Source organism: Nematolebias whitei, chromosome 4 (genome assembly GCF_014905685.2).
Source record: "Nematolebias whitei isolate Nwh7 chromosome 4, NemWhi1, whole genome shotgun sequence".
Classification (NCBI taxonomy): Eukaryota; Metazoa; Chordata; class Actinopteri; order Cyprinodontiformes; family Rivulidae; genus Nematolebias; species Nematolebias whitei.
Genome location: NC_056501.1, coordinates 26,569,411 through 26,587,299, shown reverse-complemented (window position 1 = coordinate 26,587,299; position 17,889 = coordinate 26,569,411). Strand labels below are relative to the sequence as shown.

The 17,889-nt window shown below is 41.7% G+C and overlaps 1 protein-coding gene across 2 annotated transcripts in view; it reads left to right on the top strand.

Moving 5' to 3' along the window:
- The window catches only part of neurl1b (neuralized E3 ubiquitin protein ligase 1B), a 16,888-nt gene extending 1,269 nt beyond the window's left edge, over positions 1–15,619 (top strand). The window contains exons 2-7 of one of the 2 annotated variants that reach the window (XM_037675919.1): positions 1,268–1,270; positions 3,444–3,688; positions 4,077–4,410; positions 7,647–8,372; positions 14,825–14,950; positions 15,262–15,619. In XM_037675919.1, the coding sequence (XP_037531847.1) occupies positions 1,268–1,270; positions 3,444–3,688; positions 4,077–4,410; positions 7,647–8,372; positions 14,825–14,950; positions 15,262–15,509 (1,682 nt within the window). In that variant the 3' untranslated portion in view covers positions 15,510–15,619. The remainder of the gene's footprint in view (positions 1–1,267; positions 1,271–3,443; positions 3,689–4,076; positions 4,411–7,646; positions 8,373–14,824; positions 14,951–15,261) is intronic. The other variant, XM_037675918.1, reaches the window with a different exon arrangement.
- Positions 15,620–17,889: the final 2,270 nt, after the last annotated feature.

Here is a 17,889-nt window from a genome sequence, read left to right as displayed (position 1 = left end):
TTTGAACCAGGGACCTGCTCGCTGAGAGGCAGCAGCTCTACCAGTTGTGCCACCGTGCTGCCCTAGCTCATTAAAATGAAACTCTATTTCTTGAAACTGATGTAATTTGTGGAGCTATTTACAACAGGCGAGATACAAATTGTTCATTATCTTTTAACAGAACAACACTTTAGAAGATCTGAATTGTTGCTTTAAACGTGTTCACATCAGCTGATTGTTGTGCTCAGCCACCAGGCTGACAACGTGAGAACAACGTTGTGTTTCTGCAGCTCATGTGTTCAAACACTGAAGCAACATGTTCACTGGTGTAGGCGGTACTGTGTACTCAACCAGTGACTGATTTAATAAAATATGAATTTTCTGACTTAAAGAAAGCCTAAAATTACAACATGTAGACAAAACTGAGACTGACCTGATGCCAAATTGTGTAGAGAGGAGGCTGGGATGGACAGGTTGAATAAATATTGTTCATTTTCCATTTTAAAAAATGTACAGACAATAAAAACATTACTCCAAACAATACATATTATAGCAACAGCTTGTTTATTTATGTACCATGGAAGAAATTGTCCTCTGCTTTCCCTCAAGTCAAGAATGCTACCATCGATGTGAATATCATTTTTGCTAATTTATATTACCGTGAGTTAGATGTTGAGGGAAAGAACAATAGATTTTATTAAATGATGATTAACAGCAATATCTTGTTACATTTCCATTGACAACCTGCAGTGAATTAGCAGTATGCTCGAACAAGTTTACACAACAAAAGCAGTCAGCTGTAAAAGAATGAATACAAAAATGAATATATACCTGTACATGAGATGGGCTTTTATTTTGTAATTAAAGCTTAAAAGCTGAATTGAGTGTTTGGTATTAAAAAGTATTGATATTTGCAGATCCTATTATCGAAATTTCAGCAGTCAGTTGAGTCTAAGACACAGTGGCAATGCCTGAGCAAAAATATTAGTGGCAAGGATGTTAATTTCCTGAAAAGTTTTACAAATGTCTTTATATATTTTTTGTGTGCAATGTGTTCAAACCCACAAACACTCAGTTACAAGGACACTGCTTCAACCATTGACCCACCACAGCCACTCCCCATCCCCCACCCACACGCAATTGACTGAATTGTTTAAATAAGTTCCTACCATGCTTGCAGTAATTTCTTGTTCTTTGTCTTTGACTGCACTTCTCAGTTTTCTGTTCTGGTCCACTCTGTCTGCGCCAATTGGATTTGAAAACAGAATATCTCCACTGTTGGTCTCAGCAGGTTTCATCTAGGTAGAGGTTGCATCAACGTGTTAAAACCAGCCGAATGAGTCCACAGGGCAGAAAATCGGAAGCCCCAAATAAAACTATTGGACCTGCCTGTGCAGATCACTGGCCACGTGTTTGGATGAACACGGGGCAGGACGTTGAATGGTGCTGCCCCTTAATAAGGAAAAAACTGAGGATGAATCAGTAAAAATCATTAAAAAAAATTCCACCTAAAATTATCAAAATTGATGAAAAATACACAAAACACAAAAATACACAGCAAAATCAGTAAAGTGGTAGTTTACGTTTGTTTATTAGGAGGAACTACTTTGTGGGCAAATTATTATTATTTTGCCTCTATGGACTGGCCATCAATGCTAAGACATATAACTATTAAAAAACAAACAAACAGTGAATTTATGAAGAAATACCAAGAGCTAATCTTTTTTTAAGATAGGTTTATTAAAAAAATACACTGTACCTGTATATACTGTACACTATACAGTAATTGGTTTATGGTAAACTGCCTTTAAAAATCACAAACTCTATGAATCTAATAAGAGTCTTCAGCAAAAATGAGCACATTGTAAAATAGATTAGGCTTTTATTTGAAGCTTTAACTTTACAGTGATTGACCAGCAGCAGAGGTTACCAGAACTTCATCCTTGAAACTGCAATGACTAAATATGATAGAGTGCAGTAAGAAATGCTTAATTTACAGTAAAGCACAAACAACTGCTGTTGCTGGGTTTTCCCCATAAAAACTAAACCTATGACACGGTTCAATAAAGTAAAACATATGGACTTTAAAATACCATCAGCTTAGGTTGCCAGGATTTTATTGTAAAATCTACAGTCACAATAAGTTTAACTCCAACATGTCTCTAAAACCAAACGTCCTGGTTGAAGAAGAAGTATGAAGAGGCACCCGCACATCATTTGAGACGTTACAGATGTTCTTGCTCTCTGCTTCATGGTTTAGGATATAATCAGTGGTAATGTCTTATCCAGGAAATGTACTGTGGACCATTTGAGTGAGTTATTGTCTTTACAGCGGCTCGCAGTGAATTTTAAACAGAAATGTAATCACTATGTAGCCCTGGAGGAGAACACAGAGCCGGCCTCCTTTTTGTGTCTTGAATCCCAGCCAGTCTGTACCTCTGACACTCATCTATTGCATTAATTAGATTCTGTATGGAACTCAAGCACTACACATTTTATTCAAGTCTGCGTTCAGTTCGTCTCTTTGAATTCTGCTCACCTTTCACTTGTTTTGTACTGCCGCATCAGGAGATTCTTCTCCTAAGTAGGACACTGACTCCTCCTGTGAAGATGAGAACGAAGATTAAGTCTTTTATTGGGGTGTTTTGAAACTGACGAGGTCCCGTGTGATTCATTTCCACATTTTTCAAGATAACTGGAGCTATTCAGGGGTTGTTTATGCTGTAGGCCAGTGCTGTGTAAATACAATGGAGACTTATCGTGTCTGTTGTAAACTATTTTTTCTCTCCTGTGCATTGGCACTAATATTAGCATGGGTAAAAGGCTAATTTTGGGTAAGGTGCAATAGAGTTTGGTTTAAATATGGAAGTGGTGAAAAGTCTGATTTTAGAGGTTTAACTATTTTGGAATTCTAGTGAGCGTTTTAGTCCGCAACAAGGGTACTTTTAAGAAATGAGAGGTGCATGAGACTTGGGGCACCATTTAAAAATGGTCACCTGCAAGGGAACTATTGTGAACTGATGATTTTTTTTCCCCACAGCTGATGTCAGACATAGACTGTTCATATAAAATCCTAGTCCTCTCCCACTTAGTTGAGTCAATATTGATCTATTTTCCTCTTTCTAACCCCTTCTCATAGCATAGCTCTACCCCACTGACCTACGCAAGGCAAGGTCAGTGAACAAGGCCAGTCTGATTCTGGCAAATCCTGATCACCCACTCCATGGTGAGTTCAGGTTGAATCCATTTGGACGCAAGTATCTGCAGCCCAGATGTAGAACGAACAGACTGAAAAACTCATTCATCCCTGTAGCGATCAGGCTTCTCAATGTACAGTGACGATTTCTTATTTTATGTCTCAATGTCTTGTGTAGTATGGCTGTTTACTGACTGTGAAACAAATTGCCCCTTGGGGATAATAAAAATTCTTGAACTTCTCCTCCTGGATGTTTCCCCGCCCACAGATGTGACTCTACAACACCGCCCGGTGGCCAGCAGACAGTACTACACCCTGCCGAACAGTGGGGCAGGTGTGGAAAGAAGAACATCTGCTCCCCCAGTCAGCATCAACTCGGAGTCACCCCATTTTCACCCGCACGCAAAGGGCAAGAACATTAGGCTGGACGCACAGCTTCGCCGAGCCACTCGCAAGAACAGCTTCTGTAATGGAATCACTTTCACCCATCGGCCTGTTCACCTTTACGAAAAGGTTTATTTAATCTCTTTACGTTCATCTTTAATTTAAAGAGATACTCATATGACTAATAAAGGCTAATGGGGGTAGTTCATCTCTTTTGAAGTGGGATTATATAGAAAAGAAATGACAGTTGTTAACTTACTTCTAGATAGCTGGTTGAAACACTTTCCTGTAGTTTGGAGAAATTGTTTAATTCTGACAGGACCAATGAAGTAATGGCTAGCCCTAGACATAATAAAAGTTTTGCTGTCTTAAAACAACTTCAATCTAAAAATATCAGTAATAATTTCTCATTACACAACTATTGATTAAGGCTGTCCAAAGAGCTATCTACAGTAGGTAAGATGTTTCAAAATATCTGAACGATCCCTTCAAGGTTATGTTGATATTGTTTATTCAGGTGCGACTGCGCTTGAGTGGCGTTCACACTGGCTGGAGTGGAGCTCTGCGCTTTGGGTTTACCAGTTTGGATCCCAGTGAACTGGTGACTGCTGACATCCCCAAGTATGCATGTCCAGACCTGGTGACACGGCCCGGCTACTGGGCCAAGGCTCTGCCCGAGAGGCTGGCCTCCAAGGATAACGTGTTATCATTCTGGGCCGACCGCCACGGAAGAGTTTTCTACAGCATCAATGATGGAGAGCCCATCCTCTTCCACTGTGGGCTCAGTATCAGCTGTCCACTCTGGGCCATCATAGATATCTATGGTATCACTCAGGAGGTCTCTCTACTCGGTGAGGAAATTATTCAGCTGTAAATACATTGTTTCTATTTCGTTTGGACCGCAGCCAAGCAGTGCAAGCAGCTACCTCGTGTTTAACTGTGTAAAAAAAAAGATATTTTTCTTGTTGGTTTAAGTCTGCGGCCTTTTGTGTTCAGAACATATGTCTGACAAACTCCAGATACATATTCTTATAATGGTAATAATATCTGAACTAAAGCAAGCAGCACTAAAGACCATTTTGGAGGGAATGCTGTCTGGGATGGCTCGATGATGAACAGTCTCTGTGTCGAAACCAGTCGGTGTAAACAGAAACTTTTTTACCTCAGATTGGCTGACTTGATGATCGGAAATTAATAGCATATGTCAAACAATCTGTTCACCCTGATCCTTTCCTACCACTCTTCTTTTAGCGCTCTCTTTCTATCTTTATCTTTCATTTTGCAACTTTCTACCTTCGCTCTGAATTCAATCCCATCACCCTCTCTCATGTATTACATGTGTTTATCCTCTGTCTGACAGCAGCTGCAAAGCCATGTTTGGTCAGGGAGGCTGATCCCAGGAGTTTTAGTGAGGGGCCAACACACTCAACTGTTCCAGCATCTCTAGAAATGGTGGTAAAGGAATGGATCATAAGTCAAAAGGGGGACCACTAGTGCCAGACTTGTTTATTTTAGTCTCCAAAGAAACGGCACTGTGGTGCAAACTCTGAATGTGTGCAGTTTATAAAATTTGTCTTAGCTGGTTAAATAACGTGATAAAGATCTGTAAACCTCTGGCTCACAATGCGTATTTGTCCTTAAAATGAAAGGTTTATTTGAATTCACCACAAACACCACAATAAGAGTGATATACAAAGGTCTTTTCCTCTTCCTCCTATTTTTTTTTTGGCTTTTCCCTTTTCAGGTCCGCCACAGCGAGTAATCCTCCTCCATCTCACTCTGTCCTCATTCCATCTACCTCCATGTCCTCTCTAGCTGCATCCATATATCTCCTCTTTGTTTTTTTGCTGTATTTCTAACACCATTCTACTAACATACCCACTGTCCCTCCTCTGGACATGTCCAAACCATCTCAGTCTGGGTTCTCTAACTTTATCTCCCAGTTATTCAACCTGTGCTGTACCTCTGATGATCTCATTCTTAATCTTATCCATCCTTGTCACACTCAAGGAGAACCTCAATATCTTCAGCTCTGCCACTTCTAAGTTCTGTCTCCTGTCTTTTGTCAGTCATTGTCTCCAAACCACACAACATAGCTGGTCTCACTACTCTTGTAAACCTTGTTATGCCACCCTTTTGTCATAGATCACTCCTGAAACTTTTCTTCATCCACTCCATCCTGCCTGGACTCTCTTTTTCACCTCTTTACCACAATCCTCAATTTCTTGGACAGCTGACCCGAAATACTTGAAGTCCTGCACCTTTGTGACCTCTGCTCCTTGTAGCCTCACTGTTCCACCAGCCTCCCTTTCATTCACACACATGTACTCTGTCTTACTATGGCTGAATTTCATTCCTCTTCTTTCAAGTGCATACCTCCACCTCTCCGAGTTCTCTTCCACCTGTTCCATGTTCTCACCACAGATCACAATGTCATCTGCAAACAAGGGTCTGTGGCATGTATTGCTGTAGTCCCATGTGAAATTAACAAATGTTTGATGATTAGTCTTGAAGTGTAGGATCCAGCTCTCCAAAAAGTGTCATAAAAATGTAATTTAACCTAAAAGTTATCATCAAAACCAGAAGTGAAGGGTCTTTTTTACTTTGTCATAACGTAAAACACCATAGAAACGTAAAAATTCACATGTATGACCATCAGTGTCATGTGATGCTCACGGTTCTATAATTTAAAAATTGAATTTACAGTTTTCTAAAGCAACTGTTTGTTTTTAAAGCTTACTTTTCAGTCTGTATTCTTTGTTGGCCTCATTAATTTAACAGTCAGGGATTGAGAGATACATGTGTTGTTACAGCTTTTTCTTGTTTTTTTTTTAAGACATTTTACACAGAATATACAACAAAATGTTGGCTTTTGTAGCTTAGATTAGGTTATCATAAAATTAATATTGAAACTTTGCTGCTGATTTATTTCATGCTGCTGTATTCATTCGTACTCATTACTCACACATACTCATGTTCGTGCTGTTGTTGTTCAGCATATTATTTTGCACTATTAAATGTTTAGCGTATTTCTTAGTTTATATCTTAGATCCTTATATACCATATTTTTCGGACTATATGGTGCACCTGATTATAAGGCACGTTAAGCAAAACAAGTTCATTTTGACAGATTTTTGAGTGCCGTGTACAACATTTAATCGGTTCGATGTCAGTAAGCACAACCAAAATTAATACATGAGGTGCACTGGATTGTAAGGTTCACTGTCGATTTTTGACAAAATTAAAGGATTTATGTGCGCCTTGTAATCCGAAAAATACGGTACTATTTCTTTTAAAATTTATTTATTTTTAAATTTACCATTTATTTACACAGGTAGTCTCATTGACTCATGAGAACTAATTTTCAAGAGAGACCTGTTTTTGGGAGCAGAAGGTGGGGGTTAAGGGCCTTGCTCAAGGGCCCATATTGGGGAAAATGAGGGTGGAGGCAGGTGTGGGTGTTTCACCTTTTCCACCCACATTTTGATGTTGCAGGAACAGGGAGTTGAACTTGCGACTTTCCGGTCACAGGTCCTAACCTCTGCGCCACCACTCCCCTATTGTATTGCTATTGTTGGATGTAGCTGGGACCCTGTGACACAATTTTGTTCCACCTCATGTACCACATGTGGTGTGTATGACAATAAAGAGCCTTGACCTTGAAATTTTGGTCAGTAGCTGTGGCAGCTGTGGCTGAGTTGTTAGAGCAGTCATCCTAAAATGAGAGAGTTGGGGGTTCAATTCCACCAGCAGTCACATGCTGAAGTGTCCCTGGGCAAGACAATGAACTCCTCATTGCCTCCGATGTGTGTTCCATCGATGTATGAATGTGATAAAGCTCTGATTAATCTGTGAATAGATCTAGTAGAGTGTTGTATGAATGGGTAAATGAGGGCACAGATTGTAGTGTAAAACACTTTATCTTGATAAGATAGAAAGATGATATATAAGTACAGTCCATTTACCATTTAGCTGCTTTGGCATCCTTTAAAATGTGAAACATATACAACAAGCAGGAAAAAAAATAAATATTTGGAATATTTTATGTGCTGCCATGCTAAAATGCTGTCCTTGTTTTTGCACACAGACAGCACGTTTGCTGAGAGCGTGGGCTCCAGCTGTCTAAGCGCGGCCCGTCTGAGTGCCTACCTGCCCCAGAGCAGCCACGACTCCGCCAATTTCAGCAACAATCAGCTGGAGAACAACCAGGCTGCTGTTGCCAAGATGGCCAACCTGCAGCTCAGCAGCTACTCTCAGCTCATCCCCTGCTGCTCTTCCTCCCCCCCATCCTCCTCCACTGTCTCCACCCCAGGCCCCCGGGTGGTCCGGGGCCTGCCCTCCCTGCTGGACAATGACTTGCACTTTCACCCCATCAGTGGCTCTGATGTGATTCTCTCAGCCGACCGCTTGGCTGCCTGTATCCACTTTCTGGACAGCAGTCGGACACTGGTGTTCAGCGACCGGCCGCTGCACGTGGGGGAGACTTTGTACCTGGAGGTGGGCCACCTAGGCCTACCTTACTTCGGGGCGCTGTCATTCGGTTTGACGTCCTGTGACCCGGCTTGTCTGCACGCTGCAGACCTGCCGGCTGACCCTGAAGTTCTCCTGGACCGAAAAGAGTATTGGGTGGTGCACCGAGGCTTCCCCATGCCCTGTTCTGGAGACGTTCTCAGCTTCAGCTTGTTGCCCAGTGGAGAAGTGCACCATGGGGTGAACGGAGCTGGGCGGGGGCGGCTGCTCTGCGTGGACTCCTCTCAGGTCTTGTGGGCTTTCTTCACCTTGCACGGCGTCATAAACAGACTCAGGATACTCGGTAAGTGAGCACAGAGTAACAATGCTTGAGATACATCTCCATTTACTTGTCATTAGATTTTCATCATTTAGAAAAATATTTGGGGACTGTAAAAGATATTAGAGAACGTTTTGACTGTGTGTTTGACTCAAATGAGGCAAAAACAACAAGAGTGTGGAGCTTCAATGCTACAAGATTAATCCTTTATGTTTTATATTGTGCTGCATCTCAACCAGCAGAAAATAAAGTGTCCACTGTTTGTTGTGCTGTGAACCGTAATGCATCGTTGGTTCCTTATTTACAGCCTCGCACCAGAGTTTTTGAGTCTGAAGTTTCATCCTTGAAAACCAATTGGACAAATATGCTTTATATATTAAAGGTGTTGTTTTACAAGGCCTGCTTACGCCTTGCAACACGTGGACTGACTTGAAAACAATAATTCTACAAGAATCTAATGACGTTTACCAACAAGGCCAAGAAAAGGAAGTTAGGAATGGACAATAGGAGGAAGCGTCGTAAATATTCAACCGTGATCCAAGTCTATCAGAGCCAGAGATGTTGTGGAACCAGCTTCGGCCATCATTTCAGAACACAATGGTTTTAGCTCATAAATGTTTAGATTTAGGGATGCACAATATTGGATTTTTGGCTGATATCCGATATGCTGATATGGTAAAACTTATTTGGCCGATAATCGGTACCAATACCGATATTTTTTCCCCTAGACCTACTTACAGAGACTACATAGATTTCCCTGCTGTGGAATTAAAATACTACATTATTCTGCATGGTCTTTGTCAGTTTGGTCTGCTACCAAATGCAGATGCCAAAAAAGGGGCTGAAAGTGATATAACACTTCAACTTGGATTATGTTTAATGTCAAATTTATTCATGACATTTACTCTCTCTAACACAATGACAACACTTGAACAGTGCAAATTTGTAATTTTTCACAAATCTAAACTCAACCTAATAAGTGACGTGTGAAAAGTGCATAAGTAGTAGTGCATTAATAGATATACTTGACAATTTCTTAAATTAAAAATTAGCTTAAAACAGAAGTCTTTTATATCGGTGAATTATTTTGATGGAATGTTGAATATTTAACTTTATCGCTAATATTGGCCGATACCGATACTATGCCGATAATATTGTGCATCCCTATTTAGATTGCATTATGGGTAATGTTGGATTGTTTAGCTAAGAACAAGAATTCAAGAACTAAGGAAAGGATGGATGCTGCCTCAGCCTTGTTTGTTGTAGCTGTTCACTGTTAATCTGGCAGTCTCAAAGAAATGTAAGATTAAATCTGTGCTGAATCTCTTGCAAATAAACAGCTGTTGGCTGCAGAATGGTTAGTAAACAGGATACAAGTTGCATCAATCATAATCAGCTCAGGTCCTCAAAGCAATTTAATGACCCAGCATTCTTTGAGAGCATGCAGATGGGCAGCTACCTTTTATGCCAGAGTTTAAACAGACAAACACACAGACAGTTACATTATTGCCCACCTTTTGCCTTTTCGTGGTAATAATTAGTTTCTTGACAAGAAGAAAACTGGATATGTATTTGTTTTGACACTCCCCCCACCCCCTCCCCTTCAGAGTGGGGGGATTTTCTGTATCTGAGCAGTCATTTTCTTTTTTAAGAATCTGCTTAGCAATGACCTCTGACCTCTGTCCCAGTCCTACAACTCCCTCATAAATTTAAACATCAGCTCTGGTACTATTTATAATACAACAACACTCTCATCTGAAACCAACAAAAAACCGAGAAATCTCCGTTCTGAAAAAACACGTAAACATTTTTACTCATTGCCACTGAATTTTGTAGCAAATTCTTTTTGAACAGTTGGAATAAACTGAACTATGGATTACTGGATTAGAATCTGAATCTTACTCTATAGCAAACCTGGGCATTGTACGGCCCCCGGGCCGCATGCGGCCCTTTGATTGACTCTGACCGGCCCGTGCAACGTTAATTGGAAATTACAAAATAAACATATTTTCTTATTTTACCTGATGCATGGACTGAAGCTGCAATGCTTTTATTTTGAAGTTTTTTTTTATTTACGTACATGATGACGCAAAGCGTATATTGAGACATGCGCGTGATTTGATCGTTGTCACTAGCAAGTCACAAGACGACTTCAGCCCTCAGAAATGTCTGCTTATGCTAAAAAAAGAAAGGTAGATGAAGAATGCAGGGTTTTCAACAAAAATTGGACTGCTAAGTATTTATTTACTGAAGTCAGGGGTAAAGCCATGTGTTTAGTTTGCGGGGAGCAGATCGCCGTGTTTAAGGACTACAATTTGAGTCGGCATTACGAGACAAAACACGGGGAGAAATACAAGAACATGACTGACGCTGAAAAGGCGCGGACATCGGAAGCTTTGCTAGCTAAACTGCAAAAGCAGCAAGGCTTTTTTACCAAGCTTCACACATCCAGGGATGCAGCAACCAAGACCAGCTTTGTGATAGCTCACAAAATCGCTAAAAACAGTAAGCCATTCTCGGAGGGGGAGTTTATCAAAGAGTGCTTGGTGGATTCCGCAGCTTTAATATGCCCTGAAAAAAAGAAGCATTTGAGAAAGTCCCGCTCTCCAGGCGAACCGTGACGAGAAGGGTGGAGGACATATCGTGGAATCTGGAGCTTCAGCTGCAACGTGAAGTGGCAAGTTTTGACTTTTTCTCCTTGGTTTTGGACGAAAGCTGTGATGTCCGTGACACAGCCCAGTTACTCATATTTGTCCGCGGGATCACTCCGGACTTCAAGATTACGGAGGAGCTGGCAGCAACGTGGTCGATGAAAGGGACGACTACAGGGGGCGATCTCTTCATGGAGGTGAATGCGTGCATGGACACACTGGGACTGAAATGGGACAGACTGGCAGGTGTCACAACGGACGGTTGTCCAAATCTTACAGGGAAAAATGTGGGACTTTTAAAACGTATGCAAGATAAAGTGTCTGAAATCGACTCAGATCAGGAATTGGTATTTTTGCATTGTATTATACACCAACATGTGTTGTGCAAGTCAGTGCTAAAAATTAACCATGTTATTAATGTTGTTACTAACATAGTAAACTTCATCAGGGCACGGGCATTGAATCACAGACAGTTTGTCGCACTTTTGGAGGATCATGAGTCTGAGCATAGTGACATCGGCTACCACACACCTGTCAGATGGCTCAGCCTGGGCAAAGTGCTAAAAAGAGTTTGGGACCTGAAAACAGAGATTAAAGAGTTTTGTGAGATGAAAGGCAAAGACATCCCAGAGCTCTCAGATGAGGACTGGATGGCAGATTTTGCATTTGCTGTTGATGTGACTGCACTGATGAATGACCTGAACACCAAACTGCAAGGCAGGGGCCTTTTTGTTCATGAAATGCACACCCTGGTGAAGGCTTTCATGAAAAAGATGCTGTTTCTTTCAAGCCAACTGGAGAGCAACAATCTCACTCACATGCAAACCCTGAAAGAAGTCACACCATCAGCCGATCACCTCCGCAGGTACTCATCCATGTTAGGAGCATTGCATTGTGAGTTTTCAAGGAGATTTGAAGATCTCAGAACAATCGAGGATGAAATGCACATGATTTCCTCTCCCTTTACCTGCAGTGTGGATAATGCACCCAGTGATGTTCAGCTGGAACTCATTGATCTGCAGTCTGATGCAGTACTGGCAGAGCTCTTTAAATCAGGATCCCTACTGGATTTCTACTCTTCTCTCAAAGAGGAGAACTTTCCAAACATGAAGAGACATGCTCAGAAGATGTTGGTTCTCTTTGGCTCTACCTACATATGTGAACAAACATTTTCAATGATGAAGTTCACGAAATCCAGGTACAGATCATCTCTCACTGATGATCATCTGTCAGCTGTGCTTCGCATCTCCACCTCAGACATTCAACCTGATTTTGATGCACTCGTTAAAGCCCAGGAGAGACTAGATTTCTCTCACTGAACAAGAAAATACAACTTAAAAATGTAAGAAGTTTTAAATGATGTTTTGATGGTTGAGTTGTGCATGATTTTAATTGTATTGTGGTTATTTTTATTTGCACATGTTGTGTGTTTTTATGATGTTGTTTTAGGGATTTATTGCCATTCCCATTGTTTGGGAAATTCGCTTGAATAAATTACATTTTTTTGGAAGGCAACCTCATGTTTTCATTGCTTAATTATAACATATACTCTTACCAGCTTGTCAAAACAATGCTATTTACAGCTTTTTATAAAGAAATAGAGTTAATATTATGCAGAATTGAGATCAGCCTTTTGGCCGGCCCTCCACAATATTTTCTGTTTCTCATGTGGCCCCATGGAAAAAATAATTGGCCACCCCTGCTCTATAGAATTAAAAAGCATTTAGATTGTGCTGTACAGTAGTCCCTCGATTCTTTGCAGTTCGACTTTCATGGACTCGCTCTTTCACGGTTTTTCAAAGTAAGATTGGACATGACTCACAATTGGCTGATTGATGGATGAGCTGCACTACTACTTACTAGTACTTACTACTACTTGTACTACTATTCCAACTTTGCGGTTTTTCACTTATTGCTGGGGGGCAGGGGTGTGGGCTGAGAATGGAACCCCTGCGATAAAGGACTACTGTAAAGAACTTGGTTTAATTAGATGTTTGGTAAATGGATTTGAATTGGAGCTATTGTTCTTATTAAAGTCAGGTTAAAATGTTTTTGCCCATATGCATGTGTGCATTCTTCTGTCCGTTAGCAAAATATCTCATGACCCAGTAGACAGATTTGAATGAAACTCTCAGAAAGTATCAATTTGTTGTACACCTACCTCTGATTACTATGTGGAATCAACCTGATTCAATATGGCTTCTCCAGCTAATTGATATTAGTTAATATCATGTTTTTGTGTGGAGTAGAACACAAGGCACAGACAAACTCAAGGACTTGAAGGTGAAATACAACAAAAATTACCGTATTTTCTGCCATACACGGCACTCCGCCCTATAAGTCGCATCAGTCCAAATATGTCTAATAAAGTGGAAAAATCCATAAATATGTCGCTTCGCCGTATAAGTCACATGTGTCACCGCTGACGCGCCACATTGGTTACGCATCACCGCTGACAACCTGGAAATGTGGACCGGTGTTGTGCCAAAAAATCAATTGATTGCCAAATGGCGGTTGCAGGAGTGTGCACAAGAGGACTTTAACAATAATTTAACAAGATTAACATTTAAAAACAATTATTTCTTTGCTCGACATCAAAGTTGTGTCCCAGTTTAACTTTTCCTTAATAAAAGGACTTTGACGGTCAAATCAACGGCATTTCAAAAGCCGATTCGCAGCCACGGGAGCATGCATGGGAAGACTCGCTGTGCATTTCTTCAAAATTTAATAAGATAACCACCTAAAAACAATAATTTGTTTGCTGAACTTTATAGCAAAGGTGTGTCTCAGTCTAGCTTTTCCTTAATAAATGCACGTCAAAGGTCAAATTAGCTGCATTTCACCGGAGCGTTGCAGCGAAATGAAGCTGATTTGACGGTTGCTCCAGGCGAGCTGGACGAAGGTGGCCGGCTTTGGCAAGCCGATTATGTCATTAATAGCCACTTTTACGTATTACATGTCACAATGGCAGGCCATGCTACTCGAGTACCATCTAGCGGCTGAAAATTCATATTCGCAGGGCATGCAAATTATGCAAAAAACTGCAACTTATAGGCCAAAAAATAGGGTAATTCATTTATAAAAAACAGAAAACAAAGGCTGCCGTGGCAGCAGTACTCACAGGAATGATAAACTCAGGAACACATAGAGGAACAAAATATGGACGGTTTATACTGCCTAATGACAGGACAGGGAAATAAACAGGACACTAACGAGGGAGAAATGACAAACACCTGGGGTGACAATGAGGATCAGGTGAGAGTGGGAGGAGCAGGAGCTGACTACAGGAGGGGAAAAATACTGGGGAAGATTGAACCGACGACCGGAAAAACACGAGGAACTCAAAAGACAGGAAAATACAACACAAACCACAAATGGAGTAAAACGAAAGGATGAACACAAGGAATAAAACAGACACATACTAGGACAGTCAAAACAGAAAGAGCTATAACAAAGTTGTACAGATAACGTTTGGTGTGGTAGTAGCTGAGAGTCATTCACAACACATACTCTGAGAGCGAACACATCATGCAACAATGCATGACATCATAACTTGATTTTCAAGGTTTGGAAAAAAAAATGGCTGTGACTGTCTTAAGCTAAGATTAATTGAATGTAAATCTGTCGTGTATCATGATTTGAGATGGCAGTTTTTGTGATTTGATGTTAAATAAATCAACTGAATACAAAATAATCTGACATGATTATTGCTTTGCTTGCAGTCAGCTGACAATTCAATATTTCCTCTTTCTAAATCTCTCCTTTTATCAAAGAGTTTTAATTGTCTAGAAGCTGTTGAAGTGTGTGGTTTTGTTTGTCACACAGGAACACTGCAGTCCGGTCCTCCCTGCACATCCCCCACAGCTTCTCAGAGCAGCAGCCCAGATGACAGTGACTCAGACCTGGCGTTCAGCGTCACCAGATCCTCCTCTGCCTCTGAATCCTCTCTGGGTAAGTTGCCAAACATTGACAGCAAACCTAAGCCACTCTATATTTAAAACTGAGATTACAAACCTGAGATTTAAACCTGATATTACCTAAACATGAGATTACAGTGGAAATGCCGAGCAGTTCTGTTTTAGATGTGGCAGCAACGACTCCCCATTTTTTTTTTTCTGGTTAACTTCCATTTGTGAATAGTAGTGCTGATGTAAACATGAACTAATCCTCCCGCAGTAACAAAACAACAAATTTCATGCATGCCAATATGAGTCTGCACCACTGTAAAAACCCTTTCGTTTGTTTTCTTGCTTCTCCTCTAGTGACTGCTCCCAGCTCCCCGCTGATCCCCCCCATCTCTCCCTTGCTTCCTGTCTCCGAGCTGCCCCCTGCTGGCAAAAGCGGAGAGTGCACCATCTGCTTCGATCAAGAGGTGGACACAGTCATCTACACTTGTGGACACATGTGCCTGTGCAACGACTGTGGGCTGAAGCTCAAGAGACAGATCAATGCATGCTGCCCCATATGCAGGAGGCCCATCAAGGATGTGATCAAAACATATCGGCCATGATGGATCTGTTTCTTCTCTTCTCAGGCCTTGCTGGACAACCGTTCTGACCCCAAACAGAGATAAGCCACTCTGGAACATCATTGTGCCTCTAGTGTCCATTTCAAATGGAACAACACAATCTGGAAACAACGTGGACTCTTCAAACATGAAACTATGATGAGGTTCATCTTAAATGGACTCCCTACATGTACTTTGGAACAAATAATTGCTAAACATGGGGCTCTTAAAAAAATACAAGTGGTATTTTTAATTCCACCTCTAACTGTTGAGCTGAGCAATCTAATGTAATTACATTCACTTGACAAAAATGTTAAGCACCTAGATGTAGCGGTAGAAATGAAAGGAAAGAAGAGGTTGGCAATATGAACACACTGCTGGTTCCATGTCAGTAGGGTGTGACACACACTCAGGCTTGGATACAAGCAGTAGTTAAGTGTGAAACAGAGTCATACAGCTGTTATATCCCCTCCTGCAGAGCATCAGCTTGCAGCTGTTGCAACATGTCGGTGAGATCCTGCAGACTGAGTTAGAGTTGACAAGAAAATTCCACACTTTTGAATGGAGGAGATTGGGGGACTTGGCTAACAATGGCAGGACCTCAACTGGAATGAGACACAGACATAGACACACATGCCATGTTTGGACAGGTGTCTTAATGAAAGACTGTATCATGGTTTTGTGTTAGGAGGGGTAAGACATGCACCCAAGATGACAATGATATAGCAGCATCAACAGGGCGCTCCACATCACTACCAGAGGTGACTTGAAATCATACACCATGGCTCCACCCACCATGATGCCAGGAGTAACACCAGTGTTTCTCTCTGCAACATTGTCATCCTTTTCACTCAGGTCTGCCATATGTGGTAATTCAGAACCATGAACATGGTATGACACCACTTGTCACCAGTCTTTGACACCAGGTTACAGCACAACGCCAAATGCATTTGTCTTTGCTCTTGTGTAAGCGACAGCCTGGATGGTGAGCTCATAGTACAGCTGATGTGAGTCATTGAGAGAAGGAGCAGAATAATACAATGTGTGGTAATGAGTCCAATACCTGTGTCCAGTAGAAGGTGTTGGGTTCTGTAGTGCTTGGTGCATAACACGATCCTCCCCTCTGTGGCCTGTCTTGAGTAGCAAGAACCCTTACAGTATGAGCGGGTGCCTTCAGGTACCAGTTGGCTCCAACATCGGGTCACTGTTTTATATTTTCCTACTTTCAGCTGCTCCTTCTCTCAGGATTCACCACAGCGAACTAACTCACATGAAGACTTGGCAATTGTTTTTATGCCCGATTCCCTTCCTGACACAACCACAACCACAGAGCTACCACAGCCCTCTTTGTGGAGCAGAGAGCTGCCATCTAGGGCACCCGGGGAAGCAGATGGTGGGGATTAAGGGCCTTGCTCAAGGGCCCAGAGTGGGGCCAATGAGGGTGGAGACAGGTGTAAATGTTTCACCTTTCCCACCCACATTTTAACGTTGTCAGTCTGGGGAGTTGAGCCGGTGACCTTCCGATCACAGGCCCACCTTTTCTAACCTTTGTGCTACCACTCCCATAGTGGGCCAATATTGGGCCACTGTACGCCTGCTAAAAAAAGAGTAAATCACAATAAACTACCAGGGCCTCACGCAAACCCACAATGCAACACCTATCAAACTCCTATCAAGTGCTGATAATGCTGTCGAATGCAGAGGTGTCCAGTCCTAGTCAGGGCTTAATTTGTAAACTGATCGATGCCGGAATGCAAATAGCGAGTAGGCCAGTGGTGGTGGTGGTGGTGGGGGGGGTTTGAAGGCAGGGGGTCCTCCCCCAGGAAAGTTTGAATAAAGTAGATGAAATTTCCTGCATTTTGGTGTATTTTAACGGGTTGTTAAACATCCATGTTTACCTACATTTGTAAACACTGCTTCTGTCAAGCATCCTACCCCCCTTACTTGACAGTTCTGAGCTTGGCTCTTCACTGAACTCACTGTCATCCTCGTTGTTGTCTTCCTCCACATGTGAAACCTCCAGGTGCCTCCTCCGTCTCTTCATCGCGGCTGCCTGTGGTCTCCTGCCTGCGTACAACTGCCTGGTTAGCTCGGCACTCACCCCCAACACTCATTTAGGGATAGAGACTTTTTTAAGAGTAGAAGCGGAAATGCTACGTAAGTGGCTGTGATGTTTAAAATGAGTGTTTATGTAATTATTTTCAGTTTACATATCAAAAATAAGTTGTATCCGTTCAAGGCAGTCATATTTGTCCATAACTTTATTAGGTAGTAGGCCTGAGAGTTACTGGCAAACAGCTACCATAATGCTCCCTGTCAAAATAAGAGCGTTCCCAGATCCTATTCTAGCAGGATCCAGCTCAAATTAAGCCCTGGTCCTGGT